The following is a 19,956-nucleotide window of genomic DNA, read 5'->3' as shown; positions in this document are numbered from 1 at the left end:
GCCTATTTGGTTAGCATGGTCTCTGCTGGACAAAGACATATGACTGAATTTCCTGATGAGCAATGACCGAGATGTATGCATATGAAGAGTATGGTGTTCCAGTCGAGAGGGAAAGCCTTCTTGACAGCAAGAGTATTTCCTGACTGAATCAATATTCACCTATGCAACTGAGGTTGGCACAATCTTCACTTGCAACTTTCCTTTGATCTTACATTTCCCTTGCTTCTATAGCTTTGAAGATGAACCCAGTGCCTTGTGCTTTCTAGGCAACTGTCATACCACAGAACTGTATCTCCAGTCCTCCAATTTCATCTTTACACATTAAAGCATATGAGTTGACTTCTCTTTAATGAGTTCTATTGGTAAAGTCATTAATTGATATCTTAGCATTTAGCAACAGAATAACATCCTCATTATGGCTTCCTTGATTTTTGGAGTACACAGTATTCTAAAAACATACGTGAAACATTATGCATGTTTGCCCTGCACAGTCTTTGTAATATATCTTAGTATTAATTAAACCTGAAACGAAATCGTTCCTTTCATTATAGTTTTCAAATAATAACACACACTGACCTTTTGTGCTCTACTTGTCTGTTTAAGATTTAGGATGCCAGGAGCTGGCCTTCAGTTCACTGTGAGAGTTCTTGCGGGGCGCGACCCTAGGCTTGACCTCTCGCACTATATACATCAGCACAAGCACGGACGGATGGACGAATGGAGTAATTTAGTTTCCCACAGAATGACATATGTCCTGGTATTCTCAAGAGCTAAAGTTAACACAGACAGACATACAAGCAACATATACTGCCCTGAGACCTGCCTGGCCTAGATATGAAAGAAAGCAATGTACAAACAGGCCAAAGGCAGAGAACATGAGCTCTGAGCCCAGAGGAACCTGAACGCAGGTTCTTAGACCTGTTATGGGCAGGTCCAATAAAAAAAAAAAAAAGAAAGGAAGGAAGGAAGGAAGGAAGGAAGGAAGGAAGGAAGGAAGAAAGAAAGAAAGAAAGAAAGAAAGAAAGAAAGAAAGAAAGAAAGAAAGAAAGAGAAAGAAAGATCTCAGTAGCAACAATCTCCTTCATTTCCCATTCCTGAGGCAATCAAAACAGCACCTATCTTTGCTTTAGCATCTTTGATTTAGCTGAGATTAAGAGTTTACTGTGGTGCCACCTGGGTTAACTCAATGCTGAACAAAACATCTTCCTGTCAATTAGATGAAGTGTATCTTTAATGTTGAAAACATGCCAAGTTGTTTAGCAGATGTAGGACAATAATACATGCAGTGTTTCAAAATACAATGAAAGACAATGAAGTTGGCTTTGGGTTTTAAATTTTTCATACTCTCCCGAGGTGGGTAAAGAAAGGAAGTCTTGCCCCTTTCTTTACTTCAGATGCTGCCTCTCCTAGTGGCACCCAGCAAGCCGCACAGTTCCTCCATGAGCCCTCTCATTCCGGATCCAACCTCCCAAGTCTCTGAAGCTTTGTGATGGTGGAAACCTACACAAGTTGGGTCACTGCTCCTTGAAAACAGCTTCATAGAAAAGGGACTTTTCCAATGCATGCCACGCATCTAAGACTGTCACCCAAATCTCATCTTCTAATACTTTCCAGATTAACAGAGGCGACAGAAAACATGTGGAGAAGGTTTGATATGTACACGTCATGGTGGGAGGATGGGGGGGTGTCTCTCTTAAAGATGAGAGAGGAAGTTTGTAGCTAACACAGGGCACTGAGAACAAACTAAAGTCAAAACACTGAACTAGACTGCAAGGTTTTCCCTACAGTTTTGCTTTATTTTTTCAGTTATTGTGGTAGATTTTTTTCCACTCCAAGAGTGCTGACATTGAAGAAAATGACCATAATAGCCTTAGCTACAAAACTTCCTTGAAGCCCTGTACTTTATCTTAAGAGTTTGTGCTTATGAGCCCAACACCCTCAGAACCTGAGACAGGAAAACTGCTGTAAAGTGAAGGGCATCTCGGGCTACAGAGTTAGTTCTAGGCTAGCCTAGGCCATAGGGTGAGGTAGCTCAAGCCATAGCTCAACATCTCTCTCCACCCAACAAGGCTGTTAACCCTTACTTTCTAGTCTGTAACAATTTGAATTTTGAGAGACAAGCTTGATAACCTGACACCATTAAGTAATTGATATTTCAGGGAGACAAACACTATGTTTTGAGCAGTCTCCTTTCCTATAGGTGGATTGGGTCAGAATGGAGGAGTGACTATCACCTGACAGCCACGCTCTGCCGAAGAGGGAAGTTTTAGAGGTACCACAGCAGGGGAGGGATAGGATTAATATGCCTAGACCATACTTAGTGTCATGCTAAGGCAGGAACTGGCTACTTAAAGGTCATGAAACACACCTTTTAGGCCCAGACATACTGTAATGACCTAAACATGTTACATGAGACATGCACACTAAAATTCTTTGTACTTTTGAAATTATGTTATAAAGATTTCAATGGCTCATATTCAAACATGTACACAGAATTTGTTACACATCCAGATCTTTTTAAAAAGGGGGCTGACAAGGTAAGTAGGAGTGCTTTCTAATATGTATTTTAGTTGCTTCTGGGATAAACAGGCAGCTATACACTTTGTAGAGTTTTAATTTAACTTGAACGTTGACCAATGTGGGGGGGAACCCAAATATTAAAACTGCTAAAACCTGAATGGAGAGGGTTCACTCACTCTGACAGAGCAACATACAATGGACTAAATATATGTAAAAATATGTAAATATTTCCTATGACTAGGCAGACCCTGCTCCACTGACTCCTGTCCTAGGCCTGCTAAGATTGCTGGTATTTGTTTCCCATAGCAACAACCTCCTCAGTTAATTTTCCTCACCTGGGATGACCATTAGAGCTAGTATTATGTATTCTTTCTGTCTATGTGGTTGACCTGTCCTACAAACATTACCCACAGTGTTGCACTAATTTAAAACTTACACCACAAAAGAATGGGATGAACCCCCAGGCTGGTAACATCAGTCAGCCTCCCCCGACCCCATCCAATCCTCTAAACATCCATGAAGTCTCATTACTTTATGTATTCACAGGAAATGGGACATAAAGTATTTATAGTAATTGGTGGTGTTTGGAATGAAGATTAATTTAGTCTCTTTAAAATCAGTCACAACCCTAACTGTTTCATTATGTCTAAGTAATAAATTACGATGCTTGAAAAAGTTACTCTGTCAATTACAGGTAGCCAAGAGCAGTGGGTGCAAAGGGCCTCTTTATGTCCCAAGCACAGATGAGGTTTAGGGGCTTTCCTAGCACATGGAAAAAGAGGTCCCACACTAGCTGTGACGGGGATAAATGGCAGTAATGCTCACTTGAGTAGAAAAGTCAGGCTCGGAGGTCCCACCCGGTGTAAAGCACTCAGACACCATCTGAAAGAAATTAACAAACCCTCCCCGTGCTTGTGGAATGGTTCCTGAAATGCGAGAGAGGGACTTGGCAGAAAGAGCAGACATCTGTTTTCTCTTGTACTGAATAGGTTCACCCACCAGCAGATCGCCGCTGACGGGTGGGTGACTGCCGACTGCTCAGAGCATGGTGGGCCTCTTGGTGACGGGAACCGATTTCCTGCTCATTTGCCTGCTTATTTGTTGAGAAAAGTGTGCAAGCCTGCCACCCCTGATGTTCTGCTGACCCCCAGCCAACCTCAGGAGGTGACAGAGAAAGGCCTGTAGAAAGCCACTCTTATCACAGGTTATCACCCTCAAAGCCGTGCCTTACATCTGTGTGTCTTTTAATAGAATCTGATTTCTCTTTTTCTTTCAGAGGCAGAGTCTCCCATCTTTGTAGGCCAGGCTAGACTGGAGCTTAGTATGGAGCTCAGAACAGAATGGCCTTAAACTGAAGCAATTCTCCTGCCTCAACTTCCCACACCACCACAGCTGGCTTCCAATCTGGGTCTTTGGAGAAGACGACACACATTTAAACCATGTTTCCCACACAGAGGCTTTCCAGAAGGCCCGGGGCCGTTTTCTGTCTGTGAGGTTTCATCAAGGTACTGCTCCACACAGAACTTCCAAGCATTTCCGTCCGAGTTCCCAGTCTCTGTCCAGCCTTGCTTGGAATAAAACTTTTCTCTCAATTAGATATTTTTAAATCAATAAGGCAAGCACTTCCTGGCATGGCAGTTACTGAGCAAGGCTGTGGAGTTAAGAGAATCAGCTGCCTCAGTGTTGTCAGTTTACAGCTGTGTGTCTATGGGCTCCTCAGACACCTACCTACCCCAGAACCCAGTGTTATCAGCAACATCTCATCTCTGCCACCCCACCCCTGTGTCACCTCTTCAAATCACACAAGAGGGAAAGCCTTTAACTATGTGGCCTCTTAATACCCTGCAGCATCCCAACTCATTCGCAAGAACAGAATGGAGAGTGACTGGTCCCTGATAACACAACCACACAGCCAGACTTAAACTTCCTTCATAAAAAAATCCCTCTCCCCAAAAGACGTACTCAGGGTAATCCTTGACTGCATCAGCCTAAGAGAATCAAGTCCAGATACTCCAACCCACGATTTGATGGTTAGAAGAACAAGAGAGCTGCTGACATTTAAGACGTTAATTTGTAACTTTAAAAATAAAGGAAAAAGAAGAAACCAGGTACTGAAATCTATATGCTGCAGAACGATGGCACACAGCCAGCATCCCTGAACCTGTGCACTGGCCTTCCTCACAGATGATGGGGAAACACGTCCCCCAGCTAGCTCACAGAATAAAGCTGTGCAGTCCTTGAGTGGAGCTGGCATTCAAAGTGCATCACTGATATGACCTAGATTGTCAACCCACACTCAATCCTCTTTTGAATAAGGGAATGGTAACTATTTCTTCCAAACAGAGATTATTTAAAATACTATGCTACTTAGGTGCTAGAATGTATGTAGGGGACTACCCTATAAAGGCCTTGGCATTGTGGATAAAACAGGCTCCTTTCTAACTCAGTTTCAACAATGCGTGTTGGTGCTCCCAGCATCCACAGGAAGAAACCAGACAACCTAGAGAAAGCCTGCAAGAATCTGGCTCTTCTCTGTCTAAAAGAAACAGAGGCTGAGAATGACATTCACTTGGAGAGAAACGCAGCCATGTGCTGAGCCTCCACATGTGGTCTGCTACCCTCTTGTTACCAGCCAAGCAACAGGGCTGTCGGTGGACCTGACACAAAGCTCGATCTGAATCCCACCAGCTTGCTGTATACAATGGGTCTATGCGTGACTCAAAAGCCGAACAATGGGAAAGGAGCAAGCTGATTGAAAGGGCCTACCAGAATGGCTGGGAAGTAATTACTCTCTTCCCGACGGCTGGCAGAGGCAGATGGAAGCTAGGACTCACTGGAAGCTGGCTTGGCAATACATTGAACAATCCTAGCACTCATGAGCCAGAGGGGGAAGAATTTTGGATTGAAAGCCACCCTGGGCTATGTGTAAGACCACTCAAATACCCCAAAGAAGCAGCCACACAGAGTGGTCCTGGTGTGAATTAGGTTCCCCACGGAAGGCTGCCTAGGAGGCACGGAGAGATAGTTCATCAGAGCAAGGCTGATGGTTAGCTTGGGGGATGGATAGTAATTAGGTAGAGAGCTCAGAAAAACTTCCAAGAGTACTTTATGAGAAAGAGCACCAATGTGTTACTACCCAGGAAAGAAGTCAATACCAGACTAACCAGACTAGATTAGTGACAGGCCAATAAACCTTCCCAATTTTGTGACTGCTCCAACTCTGAAGGGGTTTAAAAAACACAGCCGAGGAGCTGAGAGAGACTGGGTAGAAACACATAACCACGGGAAGGGAAACTTCACCACTGTGGCTTGATACTCAGGATTTCTGTGAAATAAGAGTATATATTTAAATTATAAGCACTATACATCATATATTAATAATCTCTTTTTGAAAATCAGGCATTTAGCTCCAAAATGTTAATCAAATGTTAAAATATTTTTGCATCATTTTAGTAAGAAAGGTTATAATACATTATACACTAATGACAACCCCCCTCAACCAATCTTCTAAAATGTAATTAGATTGAGCTACAATGAAACTAAGCCCATTCATCACATGTCGGACTATAGATGCATATAATTAATGATTGTTGGGATGGAAACCTTCAAAATGCTGCTTCCAGATCACCAAACTGTCGACAGAGTTGCCAGCAACTAATTGCAATGGAGGCTGTGTTGCCCTTTCCCTTAGAGCCAGCGGCAGCCAACACTCATGGATTTGTAGGGCTCTGGGCAGTTTGTGGTATGTCTATGTATGCCGTATGCCCCTGAAACACAGTAAGGCTTTCCCCCTAATAGACCCTTATTTAAATATCACATCAAATGAGGCTGGGCAACATGAATAGAGAGGAATGGCTGTAAATATACTGAAAGAGATGCAAAATTTTATGGTGTGAAAAATCAAAGGACAGGACTTTCTGAAATGGGAGTAACTGCAGAAGCCATGGGAACTGTCCTGGATATCATCTAAAGAGAAAGGGCGAGATTTGCAGAGCGACTCAGGATGGAGAGGGAAGGACAGCATTGTGGTTTTCTGGGTAAGGTCTGCTTGTCCATGTGTAGTCACGTACTGACTGCAGGGCCAGAGTAAATGTGCTACAAATCAGAAAGCAGAGCAGGCTCCCTGTCGTCACACTTGCTTACTCTCTCATCGTTTTCAACATCAAACTGGACATTGCTCAGAGGATGAGGCCATCGTCTGACAACCAGGATGCCTTCTACTTTCCATTTCTATTTTCCTCAATTTCTACTCTGGAGGTGAAGAACACCCATAGGCCATCTTAGTGCCACGCCCTGCACATGCTGCTATTCAGAAGTAACCAAGGATAGTACTCAATTATTTTCCTCTGCACTTCATAAAGCCTGGTAATAGAAAACTAGTGCTCTTTTGAAAAGACTTGAAATAACATACTGCAAAATTTTAGGCTTGAAAATATTTGCCATGACAACTGATGCAGGGAAAGGGTAAAAAAAAAAGAAAAAAAAAAAAGAAAAAAAGCCTGTGGTTATCTTCATTAATGTACTTTAGGTACTAGGAGTAAGTATATCATCCACGCTTACATGTGGTCAATGAAGACCAGGATGTAAGTTAAGTATTGGTTTAGTGAATATGACTCTGACAGGTTTAGTGCATAATGAAATTCCTGCTACTGAACATGGCATGTGAGAGATGCATGGTGCTTCAAGGGTTGCCTCTTCTGACTCTTTAATAAAAATATGCTTAATGGCCGGGTGTGGTGGCACACGCCTTTAATCCCAGCACTCGGGAGGCAGAGGCAGGCGGATTTCTGAGTTCGAGGCCAGCCTGGTCTACAGAGTGAGTTCCAGGACAGCCAGAGCTATACAGAGAAACCCTGTCTCGAAAAACCAAAATCAATCAATCAATCAATCAAATATGCTTACTGGAAAACTACATACGGTGGTTTACGTCTTTAATCCCAGTACTCAGGAGGAGGAGGTAAAGATTCTGAAGTTCAGGATCATCCTCAGATACACAGGAAGTACAAGAGCAGCGTGGGTTATGTGAGACCCTACCTCATAGAAAACAAAAAGGCTCGCCGAATGCAGGTTGGAGGTGAACACTTTTGGAACTGTAACTCTACTGGATCAGATTTTGATCACGACAAACTAACTCTTCCAACTATCAAATCCTCTAAGGATTTAAGCATTTTATCCATGTGGATGGATTTGCGCATACATGCTACAGTGTGCTTCCTAATATCAGAGGGGAAGTTATAGGAGTTCTTCCCATCTACCATATTGGTTCCAGGGACTGAGCCCACGTTATCAGGCTTGGCAGTGAGTATGGTGATTGGCTGAGCCGTCTCACCAGAAGCACTGTGACTCTGTTGATGAAACTGAGGCGAAAGGAGACACAGACTAGTCAGTCAATCCCTTCACATTCCCATGAGATGACATTTTGGATTCTAGGGTTTTTGTTGTTGTCTGTTTGGTTGTTTTCGAGACAGGGGTTTCTATGTTGTTGTTTGTTTGTTTGTTTGTGAGATAGAGTTCCTTTAGGTTTTTAACCTTGCTAGGAAACTAGCAAAAGAGACTACAACTCAGGGAAAGCATTATGTCTTACAGTAATTAAACCCCATGCATACTGTGCTAGAATGCTTATGAAGCAGGGAACATATGGCCTCTGTTTTATAGCCCTTCATCACTTAGGCATATTCCTCACTTGGAGAAGTATTTCAGCAATAGTTCTCTGCTAGGATGAGAAAAGTTCACCAGAAACAAGTCTTGAATAAAGTCTACATAAAACTATTGAAGGACAGATTCATATTACATAAATAATCATGTAAAAATCATCATCTCAGTATTATACAGGTAAAACAGCATCCATGTAAATAAAGAAAATATCTAAATAAATAAAATGGCATCCATGGCATCCATTTGCACCCAACCTCTCAGTTATATAAATCCATGTGTGAGCCAGGTATATATCCCTTCAAAGTATGACATTCTGTGCACAATTACCTTTTCTATCGTTACGTGTCACTTTCTATCTTTAATCTATGTATGGAGGCCAAAGCTTTAACTAGATGCCTTTTTCCATAGCTCTCCACCTTATTTTTTGACAAGATCTCTCACTGAACCTGGAGTTCACCAATTCAGCTAGACTTCCTGGCTAGCAAGCCCATGACGTCTTCCTAGTCCCTGTCCAGCACAGAGATTACTGAGGTACTCCTCAGCTTTAACATGCCCGCAAGGGATCTGAATCCAAGTCCTAATGTTTGCAATCACTTTACCAGCTAGTCATCTTCCAATTGCCTCCCCCAATTCCCTTACTAATTTCCCAATTATCATACAAGAAATGGGTTTCCTTGTGGCATAATATAGAGATATACTATGATATTTTGTTCTTATTTACCCTCCCCAATTCTTCTCTCTCTCCTTTTTGCTGTTTTTCCCTCTTCCCTTCAGACAGCTTTCCATTCTGGTTTTGAGACATACATATTCTACTACCTTCTCTTTGAGGCCTGCCTACAATGGATTAAATCCTTGGGCAAAGAATTGTAACGTTCTATTTTAAGAAAACAGTACAGACATGAAAGCCTTCTGGAATTGTGATTACCAACCAAAATCAGGCGCTATTTTCGGATTTACATTTGAGTTAAATAGGATATAAAATATATACATTTGTCAATTCTTTAGAACATGAATTAATTATCTTTTGGACTACGAAGAAGAAAGCCTTTGCGTCACTGCTAGTGCTGAGAGTGCCTGGGCGCATCTCAGTGTTTAGAGGGATAGACAAATAATGACCTTCAGGGGCACAGGCTTCCACTCACCTTTGCCATCTGAGCCTGGACTCCACTCGCCTTCAGGGCGGAGACAGCTTTCTGGGCTGCTGCAGGACTGTCAAAGTCAACAAAACCATAACCTGAAATGCAAAAGACACTCTTCTTAGGTCATTACTTTTTAATTATATAAGGTGTTTAAAAAAAAAAAAGTACTTCATTTTGGTTCCAATACAGGCAACAGAAGCAGAGGTGTCCTGCAGGCACATAGGTACCCACAGCCACGGTGAAGTGGCTTCCTCAGGTCCTTCAAAACATCTCATGAGAGAGAGAGAGAGAGAGAGAGAGAGAGAGAGAGAGAGAGAGAGTGAGAGTTGGGAAAGGGCTAGCTCTCAGGTGTCTGAGAGTTGGAAAAAAACTGACAGTTAAGTTGCTTTTCAGGGTAAAAAAAAAAAAAAAAGAAAGAAAGGGCCTTAGGGGTGTAATGACAGACAACTTCAGACAAAGTTTTAAAGAATACAACAAAAAAGATAGAGCTATCTTACTGAGGTGAAAAATGACAGAAACAAACATTATTTATTCTATAGACTATCCCTTAGATTTAGCAGTTAAAATAAGTATAAATATTTGATGCTCAAATATAACCTAAACTCTAGTATAAAAGTACTCATTTACCTAAAATAACAGTAGCTCTTTTCAAAAAGGAGATAATGAAAATACCTTAAGATACCCGGCACAGTTATTCCACCCATCTCTGCATGGAGTCTAAAGACAGTATGCAGTGTGGTGGTGCATAGAACCACCTAAGAAAGGTCATTCTACCGAGCTCACTGGCCTGTGATTTCACAAACACTGCTAATGAGTTTATTATTTCTGTTCCCAGGCCACAATAAATTAAAACAGGAAATTAGGAGGCAGAGGGCCGAGGTGGGCAGGACTGCAAAATAGACACATGTATGGCACCTAGCAGTGCAGACTAGCGAGAAGGACAGTCAGAGTAAGAAGCAAACAGCCCCTGACCTCGTAAGTGCATCAGAAGTCACTGCCTGAAAACAGACAATCCATTTTCATTGCATGCAGTAACTCTTCACACACTGAGGAACATGTAAGTACAATGTGAAGGAGACTCACCCAAATATCAGCTTTTCTCTGAACTCAAGTCACTTAGTACGTTTTATTTTTGTATAGGTACCATATCTCTATTATACTTGTATATTCATATGTGTATATATGTATGCGATGTATTTATTTAAATTTTTGAAAATTTTGTTTGCGGCAAGGTCTTGCTCTGGGGCCCTGCACTGCTCCTCAACCTCATGAGTCCTCCATACTTGGCTCTAAAATTCATTTTGATAAGTAAAATTTGAAAAAGAATGGCACTATTTAGAAGGTTGTGAAGAGGAGGAGCCAGGCTTAGCATTGATATTCAGAATTCATGAAGGAGCAGTAGTTTTGAGAGTGTTTTACTGGTATCAGAGGAACAAGTATACAGCCATGAAGCCAAACGGAACACTCCACAGCTATGCTGCTGCAGCACTAGCCTCAAGAGTCGCTTCTTCATGAGGGAGGCTGTTAATGGAAGACTATCGACTGCAGAAGTGGCTATTTCAGGAGAGACAGATGCGGAAGCTACACTGAGCCGCCGCGGCTCTGTATGTTACTTAGAATTGGGTTGAGAGGAGCTTCATTGGATCTGTCCAGTACAGAAACAGCCAGGTTGGGAAGGGAGAGGAGGCAGCTGATCCTAGTTACAGCACAGAGTGGCCACCCACAACTGCCAGGTCAGAAGGCAGGTTGAACATGTTTGGGGCTTATGCTAATAGGCATCACTCTGGGTAATCAGGCAAGTTCTGTATCTGTCTTCCTCATACAACACAATAGCTGGGGATCCTACAGGGACACCTCACTCTAGTGAAACGATGCAGCGCCTACTGATGGACACTTCTACCACCAACTCTGCCACTGCCAGTATGCTACAAAAAGCAGAACATCTCTTCTGTGGTGCTATTTATTGTACTTGTGGTTGCACTCTGTTCATGTAATAGCAGAATGGTTATTCTTTGTACTGACTTAATAAGAGAAACACACAACTGTTGCCTTCACTCATCGCTAGTGTGTGTTTCTGGTCTTTGCTGAAGCTTACTCTTTAAGAATCCATAACTATTGAAGGTAAGCACAACAGGGTAAGTGCACAACCGTGTGCTTTCTGTTCGTCTGTGCTACTTTCAAGACCTATAAAAGTTTATACAGGGGTTACAGGATAAATTAGGTTTCATTATATAAACGGGTACCACTGTCTCTGAAGGCAAGGCTTACTAAGTAATACGCAGATTTGCTCGCTGATGCTTCCAGGATATAAATCATCAGGTCTTCAGATCACCAACTGTCATGTTCATCTTGCTGACTGAAGTCTGCCCCCATTGTGGATACCGGATACTGGCAGAGCTGTGCTTTCTATTTCTGCCTTGGCTTCTTTCACACACAGGGTTGTTGGTGATAAAATGAAGTCTCTTGCTTTATCAGTTTAATTGATCCTCATCCACTTTTCCTTATGTGTTAATTAATGTATGTATGAGCTCTCTTCTCATCTGTAGCCCAGTTTCCGGGTCGATCCTCTGTGAGTTCCTCTGTCGTGACCGCTTATGTGGTAAGCACTTAAAACCCACGTGTTTGCTAAAGTCTGACCAAAACTGAAACATAAAATACCAACTGAATACTCAATAACTAACACACCTTAAGCAGAGTTATTTTCTTTAGCTTAACTTCATCCAAAATAGAAGCCTTCCCCAAATAAGTTTGTGGAAGTTTCCTGACCTTCTAAGATGTCTTGGTGTCATATGTAAATTTCTTAAATGTATTTAATCTCTAAAAATTATACATAGTATAGTATTTCTCACTTATAGTAATTTTCTATAATCTCTTATGTTCTAAGTTATCTATATTCACCACAACTATAGGTGAAAAAACTACACACACACACACACACACACACACACACACACACTTATACATATACCAACCATAGCAAGTTACCATGGGTAGCATGTTATTCTGGCTTTATTACAAACCAAACTATTACTTCCCATTTGTCTCAACATTACTCCCCCATCTCACAAACTCATCCTGGCCTACATGGCTTTATAAACCCACCCTGGATCACCTTCTTCTCATATCCACATGCCACACCCCTACACAGCTGATATACACTACCCAGAGGCTAGGAGACTGAGAATCTTGGGAGAGATCATGTTTGACCCCATACAGGGCAGCATCTCCCAAGACCTGATGACAGGAAGGTGTCCAGGCCACTTGCTGGATTGAACATCAATTCTGAATCACCCTTACTTTTATTTAGAAGGCCCATTAATCTCTTTACTTCATCTACGAACATTTTTCCAACCCTGCAGCTTTGCGTATGGTAGTGTGAGATTAGCTGTCATTTCTTTTTACTCAGGCCCTTGCCTAGACTACACTGAACATGGAGCAGAATTTTGGCTTCTAGAAAAACAGCAGCCACTGGAGAGGAGAACGGCAGTGCCCTTCAGTGTAGCATGTGCTGGAGAGTTTAACTGGGAGGAGGGGTCTTTGCTATGTACAGCAGCAGCTCTGGCTTTTCAGCATCCTGAGCTGCTTCACCACATCCCTTTGGGGTGAGGAAGAAAGGGAGAGAGGTATGGTGGGCTAAAGCCATTTACCCACTGTCATTTCTCTCCCAGTCTGAGGTTGACTTTGAGATCAGCTTTCTGCTTTGGGTTTGGCAAGAGCCTATTTTTCTCCATAAAACCAAAGAACATTTTTTGTTTGTTTGTTTGCTTGTTTGTATTTGTGTGTGTGTCTCTGATTGCCCAAATCATTTACTGATGTTAAGTAAGACTAATCTTGGCAGCTACGTGCATGCACTTCTGCATGCATTTGACTCTCTCTGGTTTAATTCATTTTAAATATTTATTGGGTACCGTTCTACATAAAGCACACTCTATTCACTGTCCTAAGGCAAAACTGCCTTAATATGCCATGTTGATTAAACATGGGCTTAGATATTTGCTACAATAGCTCCTTTAAATCCAGGCACTTTGAAGAGGAGAGAGTACAATGGACCACTTCAAGTCTAGATTAAAGGGAAGGACCGGCTTACAAGCGGAGGCCTCACCATAGGCTCCATTTATGTTCCCTGCCTTTTTCAATGCTAAGCCAGTGCCCCATCACTACTACTTGAAGAGCCAGGGTCTAATTAATGAGCAGATTTGCCTTCTCTGCCTATTTCTGTCAACCTTGCTTCAATTCCCAGGGTCAGTAGTTAGAGTCAAAGTCAGCTGACTCCATTCTTCCATTTTCCTAGAAATCACATGCCTATTGTGAAGATGCTGGATCATTAAAAGTCAGAGGCATGGCATCTGCGCTGCCCTGCTCCAGCCACTCGCACTCCCGGCTCAAGAAGCCGGATGAGCTCATCCTAATTGCATGGAAAACTGAAGGTCAGTGCATCAAATTAATGCAGCAGCAGATTTCAAAGGGGCACATGACCTCCTCTCCCCGGTACAATTTGGTCAGTGAAAATGGGTCTCTCCTCCCCGCTGCCAATATTGTCAACAGGCATTCACCAGAGAACAATCGGGAGTATTGAAACATGTAATTAAGTACTGCTTAAAACTACTCTATTCTAATTAATAGAGCCAATTTACACAATATGTAATCTTTTCAGTTCTTTAGTACAGTCCAATGGTCTTCAGTAAGCAGCTCTAATCTCCCCAGGCTCAGGAAAGAAAAGCCATTCTCCAGCTCTGCTCCCCCTTTTAAAGGCAGGGGCTGAAAGCCAACTTGTAGTTTGCATGTTAACTCTACTGGCGCCAAATCCAGAATTCTGGCAAACTGGGAGTTGTTGGGTTTCCAGCCAAACCTCAACTAGGGACAAAACAAACGTAAGCAATATGCAGACATTGTGCAAGAGAGAAACTGGGTGCCACATGAGATGTGCTTTTTCATACCATGAGGCTGGTTGTGAAACCTAAGGCCTTGGCGTCATCTGTCTACAGCCACGACTGAGTACACTAAGGCGGCCCTCAGAAACGTACCTTTGCACTTGTTGGTGGCCTTATCCAAAATCGCCTTCGTGGAGACAATCTTCCCATATCTGAAACAAAAGGGAAAGGGAAGAAGTTACAAGGAGCTGTTATTCATGTCTAAGTCCAAAGAACACACAATTTTCTTTCAAACATCTGCAAACTTTAAAGTACAAAATGTTCTTTACTGAGGGGAAACGCAAGGCGAATTCTGAACTTTAAACTAAGGGAAAAAAAAAAGGAATGGCCAGGCTTCCCCTTTGAAGCTCTGTATCAAGTTTGATGTTTGGCTTTGAAGAACAGGTACTTTCCTGACAATCTTCAGGAAAAAAAAAATGAACGAAATACTCTATACAAAAAAAAAAAAATTTTCCCCCTTCTGGTAACATTATGTCTGTGGCCAACTACAAAGCCAAATACAAGGCCAGCGATCTATTAAAGTTCTATGACCCACACGGCTCTTTATGAAACACAGACAGTGAGACAACTGTTGCATTATTCTATTCATCCCAGCTCGGAAAAGCGAGCTGCGTGATTGCAGGCTGAGTGGCAGGTGTACATGTATTCTGCTTACCAAATTTAATGGCAAAAGATAGGGGTTTTCTCCTTTTGCCAAAGACTTCTATATTTATAAATATTACTAATATCACTTCTCAGCTGGAGAGATGGCTTAGTGGTTAAGAGCACTGACTGCTCTTCCACAGGTCCTGAGTTCAATTTGAAGCAACCACATGATGGCTCACAACCATCTGAAATGGGATCTGATGTCCTCTTCTGGCGTGTCTAAAGACAGCTACAGTGTACTTATGTACATGACACAAATAAATCTTTTAAAAAAATTCTCCAGCCGGGTATGGTGGCGCACGTTTTTAATCCCAGCACTCAGGAGGCAGAGGCAGGCGGATTTCTGAGTTCAAGGCCAGCCTGACCTACAAAGTGAGTTCCAGGACAGAGAAACCCTGTCTCGAAACAAACAAAATAATCTCAAAACAAATGGAAAATTAAAAAGTCACAGTATTATTTATAAAAAAATCACTTCTAACTCAGCAATAACTGTTCAGGTGGCAAGTGTGAGCATGTGCATGCATAGGAGATGGGCTGTGGAGACTATGGAACAGCCAATTGGGACTCGTCACTAGTTATATGATTGTGTTCATGAGAAATGGCGTTAAATCCCTTAAGGTGTCACAGAAACTGGGGCGAGGAAAAAAAAAAGCACAATGTTCTGATTTAGTGCACTTCTGCTAAAGATGAAATATCATCTACAAACACAGACAGTGTAACCCCACCTCCTCTCAGTGCAAACCCTGAGGAAAAGCACTACAACCCGCACGTGATTTCCAAACACTCAGGGCACTCTGAAATCTAGTATTTACAATTTTAAAATCAGGGAAAACTTTGGAGGAACGTGCAGGAGATACTTCCTGAATCTGGGGCCAAAATTTCCTCACATCTGCATACAAAGTTCTACAATTCCATTCTCCCTGGTGGTTAATTTACACATTTTAAGACATGTTCTTTTCTGCCTTTCTCATGATTACCTTTTGAGGATTAAAAACAGTGAGTCTTCTAGCTGAGGAGGGAGGCTGGGTGGCTGAGCACTTGTCTAGTGTGTCACAAGTACACTGAGGTCCCGAGGAGGAAGAGAAACTAAAGTATCTTAAGCATGTCAGGCAATCAAAGAGTTCTCCACTACATTTTATGCCACTCTGAACATTCGGTATGTATACTTGTATGTGAAAGCAGCCGACATACATTTGTCCGAAAGAACCAAATGGCACGAGCCACCTCTCTTGTCCATTTAAGTCTCCTCCTTCCACTCTGTATAATCACGTAGTCCAGTGAGTTCTAACTAGGCATGAGAAGTAAGGATAATATAAGGTTCAAATGATAATTACATCCAAGAGACAGCAGCGCAAACACCTTCAATTCCCCAAAGAAACTCTGAGCACTCCTAACGACATCACTACGGATCACTGGGTTTACAGAAACAGATGTAAAGGAAGCACAGAAGCTAAAAACAAAGAAAGCCAGACATAACGATGGCCCTTCGGCAGTCGATCCTTTTCCAAGGTCATGTGCTTCCCTATTCCCAGCATTCACCCCCATGGGCAGTCGTCAACGGAAGCATTTCTTAGATTCTGTTGCACACTTCCAAAAGCAGGAAGAGCTTGTGTGACCCCAGCTTTGAGTAAGGGTACAGTCACTGAAGCTATGCCCGAGGTCTCTAAGAACCCACTGTTCTCTGTCAACCAGAGAATAGGATGCTCAGGAGGTCAGGGGTTGCCACTGTGTCCTCCGCTGCTGCTCTGAACACTTTGTGATGGCAAAGGTGTAGGGAAGTGAAGAGGTGACATGCTGGCCACGCCACATCCCTGAGCTCTTCCTTCTCTGCCGCCTGTGACATTGACGCTCACCCTCACACCTATGCTGTCTGTGTTTCTCCTCACTGTGGGAGATGGTACCCACAGAGGCGCTTCCCATTCCATTCCTGTGGTCCGTTCAGGGGTGCCTGGTCCATTCTGCGTCTTTACTCCTTCCTTTAATTTAATAGTTGACTCCTGATCGTCTTTATTTAGATACTTATCCAGAGATGTGGCTGTAACTAATGCTATTTCTCTTTCCTATCTTTTGAGAATACGCACCAAGGATATCAAGTATTGGTTAGAAATTGTCTCATACCCACCACTGTCTAAAAAGCATCCCAAACACATGTTCCATCTCCTTCTTGTATCTTTATTCAATAGCACTTTACTCTCCTGTTTCTGCCAAGCTCAGGTTACCAGGGACTGTGTCAACTCTGAAGGCAGGTGGTAACCCTGCTGAGTTTTGTCTCTGATGCTTCCAAAATTCCCTATACTGTCTAGACTTATTTAAACAGCACTAAAAAGTCCCCCAGCCTCCACGCCACTGGTCCTTCTAAGAGGACCCATCTGCTGCATCAATCTCCCTCACGCACCCTGTTAGACATGCCCTTGCCACCTGCCCATTACCTCAGCTTACCCACCTTGATCCCAGAGGACCTGTGCAAATCTTTCTTTCCCAGAAGCCAGCCCTAATTGTCTTACTGATTCACCGAGGAAATAATAAAGGGGGTTACAGTTGCCAAAGTCCCTGCTTATGCTCTTAAAGCCACGCCACGAGAAACAGTAAGGTTATGTGTGACGTGTTATATATGTTTTGTGTTTTATTTAGTTTCAAAATCGATTCCTACCCCCATTTTTGTGAAGGGTAAAAAACGGTCAAGATCATGGTTTAAGCCTACGAGTTTGCCTAAATTTCCAAAGTTCACAAAAATGCACAGTCTTTAAGTTTTCACTGCAACCTGTCTATGAAGTGATTGTGAGAAGCAGTTTGCCCTTCATAAGCTCAGCTCAGCTAGGACAGGAGTTGGGAGGATCAGACAGTCTCCTCCATCTAAGCACTGACTCTCGTCCCCCCCCCCCCCCCCCAAGGCTGAGTGAGCAGTGTTTACTTTTCAAAGGAAACAAACACACAGTTCGAGGCTGACAAAGAGCAAAGGGACAGAGGAGGCATTTCTGAAATTTGCCAGTTTTACTTTCCATTGGTGGCTTCCATCGGCTCACGAGCTAGGACCGAAAGACTGATTTCTCAGAAAGTTATGAGGGTTTCACTGTCTGTGGAGTTACGGTCTGCTGGCTCCTGCACACGGTGAGGTGATTATCTGGAACCACTGAGGGGTGTTAAAGGGTTTCGCTTTCATTAAACATCTCCATGTTGTCCACTCAGAAGCTACGCTCAGAGCACAATGCCACATGCTCACCATTGCCCTGACAGCTTTCCTTGCAATAAGACTTAATAACTGGGGTGGTGAGGGTGACAGGGGTGGGGGATGTTACAGGTAATTAGAACCTAATCTAAATCTACTGTCAATCACCAGAGCCCACAAGATTAACAGATGTTTGGGTACAAATTCATAGAGGAATAAAAACTTTAAGCTACCTTTGTTCCCATTTGCAATTTAAAAAAAATTATTAAGGAAGAGAGATGTACACGGTACTGGTTAAATGCACACTCTGAGAACACCATGCGGGACACACCCAGGAATGTAAGGTGTAGGGCTGTGGCGAAGCCAGTGTGTCTACACTGACTCTTCAGGTTTTATCCAACTTCAAAGTAACCAGGCTCAGACCACAGCCCTCACTCTCCCTGGTTATAATACTCTTGCTAAGAGAAGCTAATCCACTCCAGAGGAAGGCTGGCAGGGAAAGGATAAAGCGTAATTAAGAGACGTGACTACAGAATAATTAGAATTTCAAAGGGAGAGGATCAAGTCAGAATTCACATTTGGGCCTCCTGGCTTGCTCCTGTGGACTTGGCTGAAGAACTGCTCCGCAGGTACTGAGGCTTCTCAGGTTTGCAATATAGCTTTACTTCTCTCTCCCCCCACTCCTGCTTACGAATAAAACCAAACATACTTTAGTTTTAATTAAAAAATTATCTTCTGTCCCCGTAGCTTTCTCCTTTCAAAATTGTACCCCACCCCTTTCCTTTGGTTTTTGCTTAATCACAAAAGCTACATACTACTGGGATTAGAACACAGATTATTAGGTTGACAAAATTAAAATCACCTAAAGTCCCAGGTCTATGAGGTGGTGCACCGCCTTACAGGATGTGAGCATTCTGTATATGGAAAGGTGAGCACACTCTTGTCCCCTTCCTTCCCCACTATCCTTCCCCTCTTCCCAGTTAGGAGCTTAGGAAATGGGAGGCTACACCAGCCACCACCAACAGATGGCGACCATGGTTGAAATGTTACCTTAACACTTGGCATTTCCAAGGTTTAAATACTGGCAGTGCTCGTACTAGACTTGGAATACACTAGGACATTCTTAAAGCACCACTTATTGCTTATTTATTATTATAAATAGGCAGTGGGCATATTAAAAAAACAATGGATTCATAATGTTAACAGAAAAAGATGCATTTGAAACAGCTAACTATTGCTCATGAATACAGGAGGATGGCTTATGTTCAAACTCAGGAGTGCCCATTAAGAACAAGATGTAAGTGGTGACAGACAGCAAGATGGACAGACAGCACGAAATGAGGATAAACTAAGGAAAAAAAACATTAGAAGCAGATGACTTAAGTGAGATCAAAGGCATACGTCATATTAATAAGCTCTTATTTTTGTGCACAGACTGCTGAGTGATTGTCTCATAATTTAATCCTCACGGCAACCTTTGATTAGGTAGTTTTTTGATTCTACTTTGTACACGTGAAACTCAGGAGCAGAGTGAGTCTACTCGGGGTTACACAGCTAGCAAGCCGAAAACACACAGGGCAGGAAGTTTGCTTTGGAGTTGAAAGGCCACGCATGTTGACAATTACAGAAACTTGGGTCACCGAGCACGGAGAGGTTCAAAGCAATTCCACTTTGAGTTTGCATGCTTTAGATGGAGAAAGGGCAGACTGCCACTGCTCATGTCTCTAGGATGGGTGCTGATGACATTCAGACAGAGGTCACATGGTCTACCTTGAGATCAGATGCCCAATAATATATGTCGGTGAGAGGAAGTACAACTGGCCTTTAAAGTCTCAAAGGAATCATTCATGGATCTATTTCAAGGGAACTAAAATACGGGGACTATCTGTCAGTCTCCGCT

The 19,956-nt window shown here is 42.7% G+C and overlaps 1 protein-coding gene across 7 annotated transcripts in view; it reads right to left on the bottom strand.

Annotated features, from left to right (window-relative positions):
- The window catches only part of Rbms1 (RNA binding motif single stranded interacting protein 1), a 213,651-nt gene that overhangs the window by 30,329 nt on the left and 163,366 nt on the right, over positions 1–19,956 (bottom strand). For all 7 annotated transcript variants that reach the window (XM_021184324.3, XM_021184334.3, XM_021184349.3 and 4 more), the window contains exons 3-4: positions 14,339–14,397; positions 9,318–9,409 (exon numbers count right to left, since the gene is read on the bottom strand). In XM_021184324.3, the coding sequence (XP_021039983.1) occupies positions 9,318–9,409; positions 14,339–14,397 (151 nt within the window). The remainder of the gene's footprint in view (positions 1–9,317; positions 9,410–14,338; positions 14,398–19,956) is intronic.

Source organism: Mus caroli, unplaced genomic scaffold (assembly GCF_978045245.1).
Source record: "Mus caroli unplaced genomic scaffold, Mus_caroli_1 scaffold_2, whole genome shotgun sequence".
NCBI classification, from domain to species: domain Eukaryota; kingdom Metazoa; phylum Chordata; class Mammalia; order Rodentia; family Muridae; genus Mus; species Mus caroli.
The sequence above is the reverse complement of the archived record's forward strand: the minus strand, read 5'-3'. Positions and strand labels throughout refer to the sequence as shown.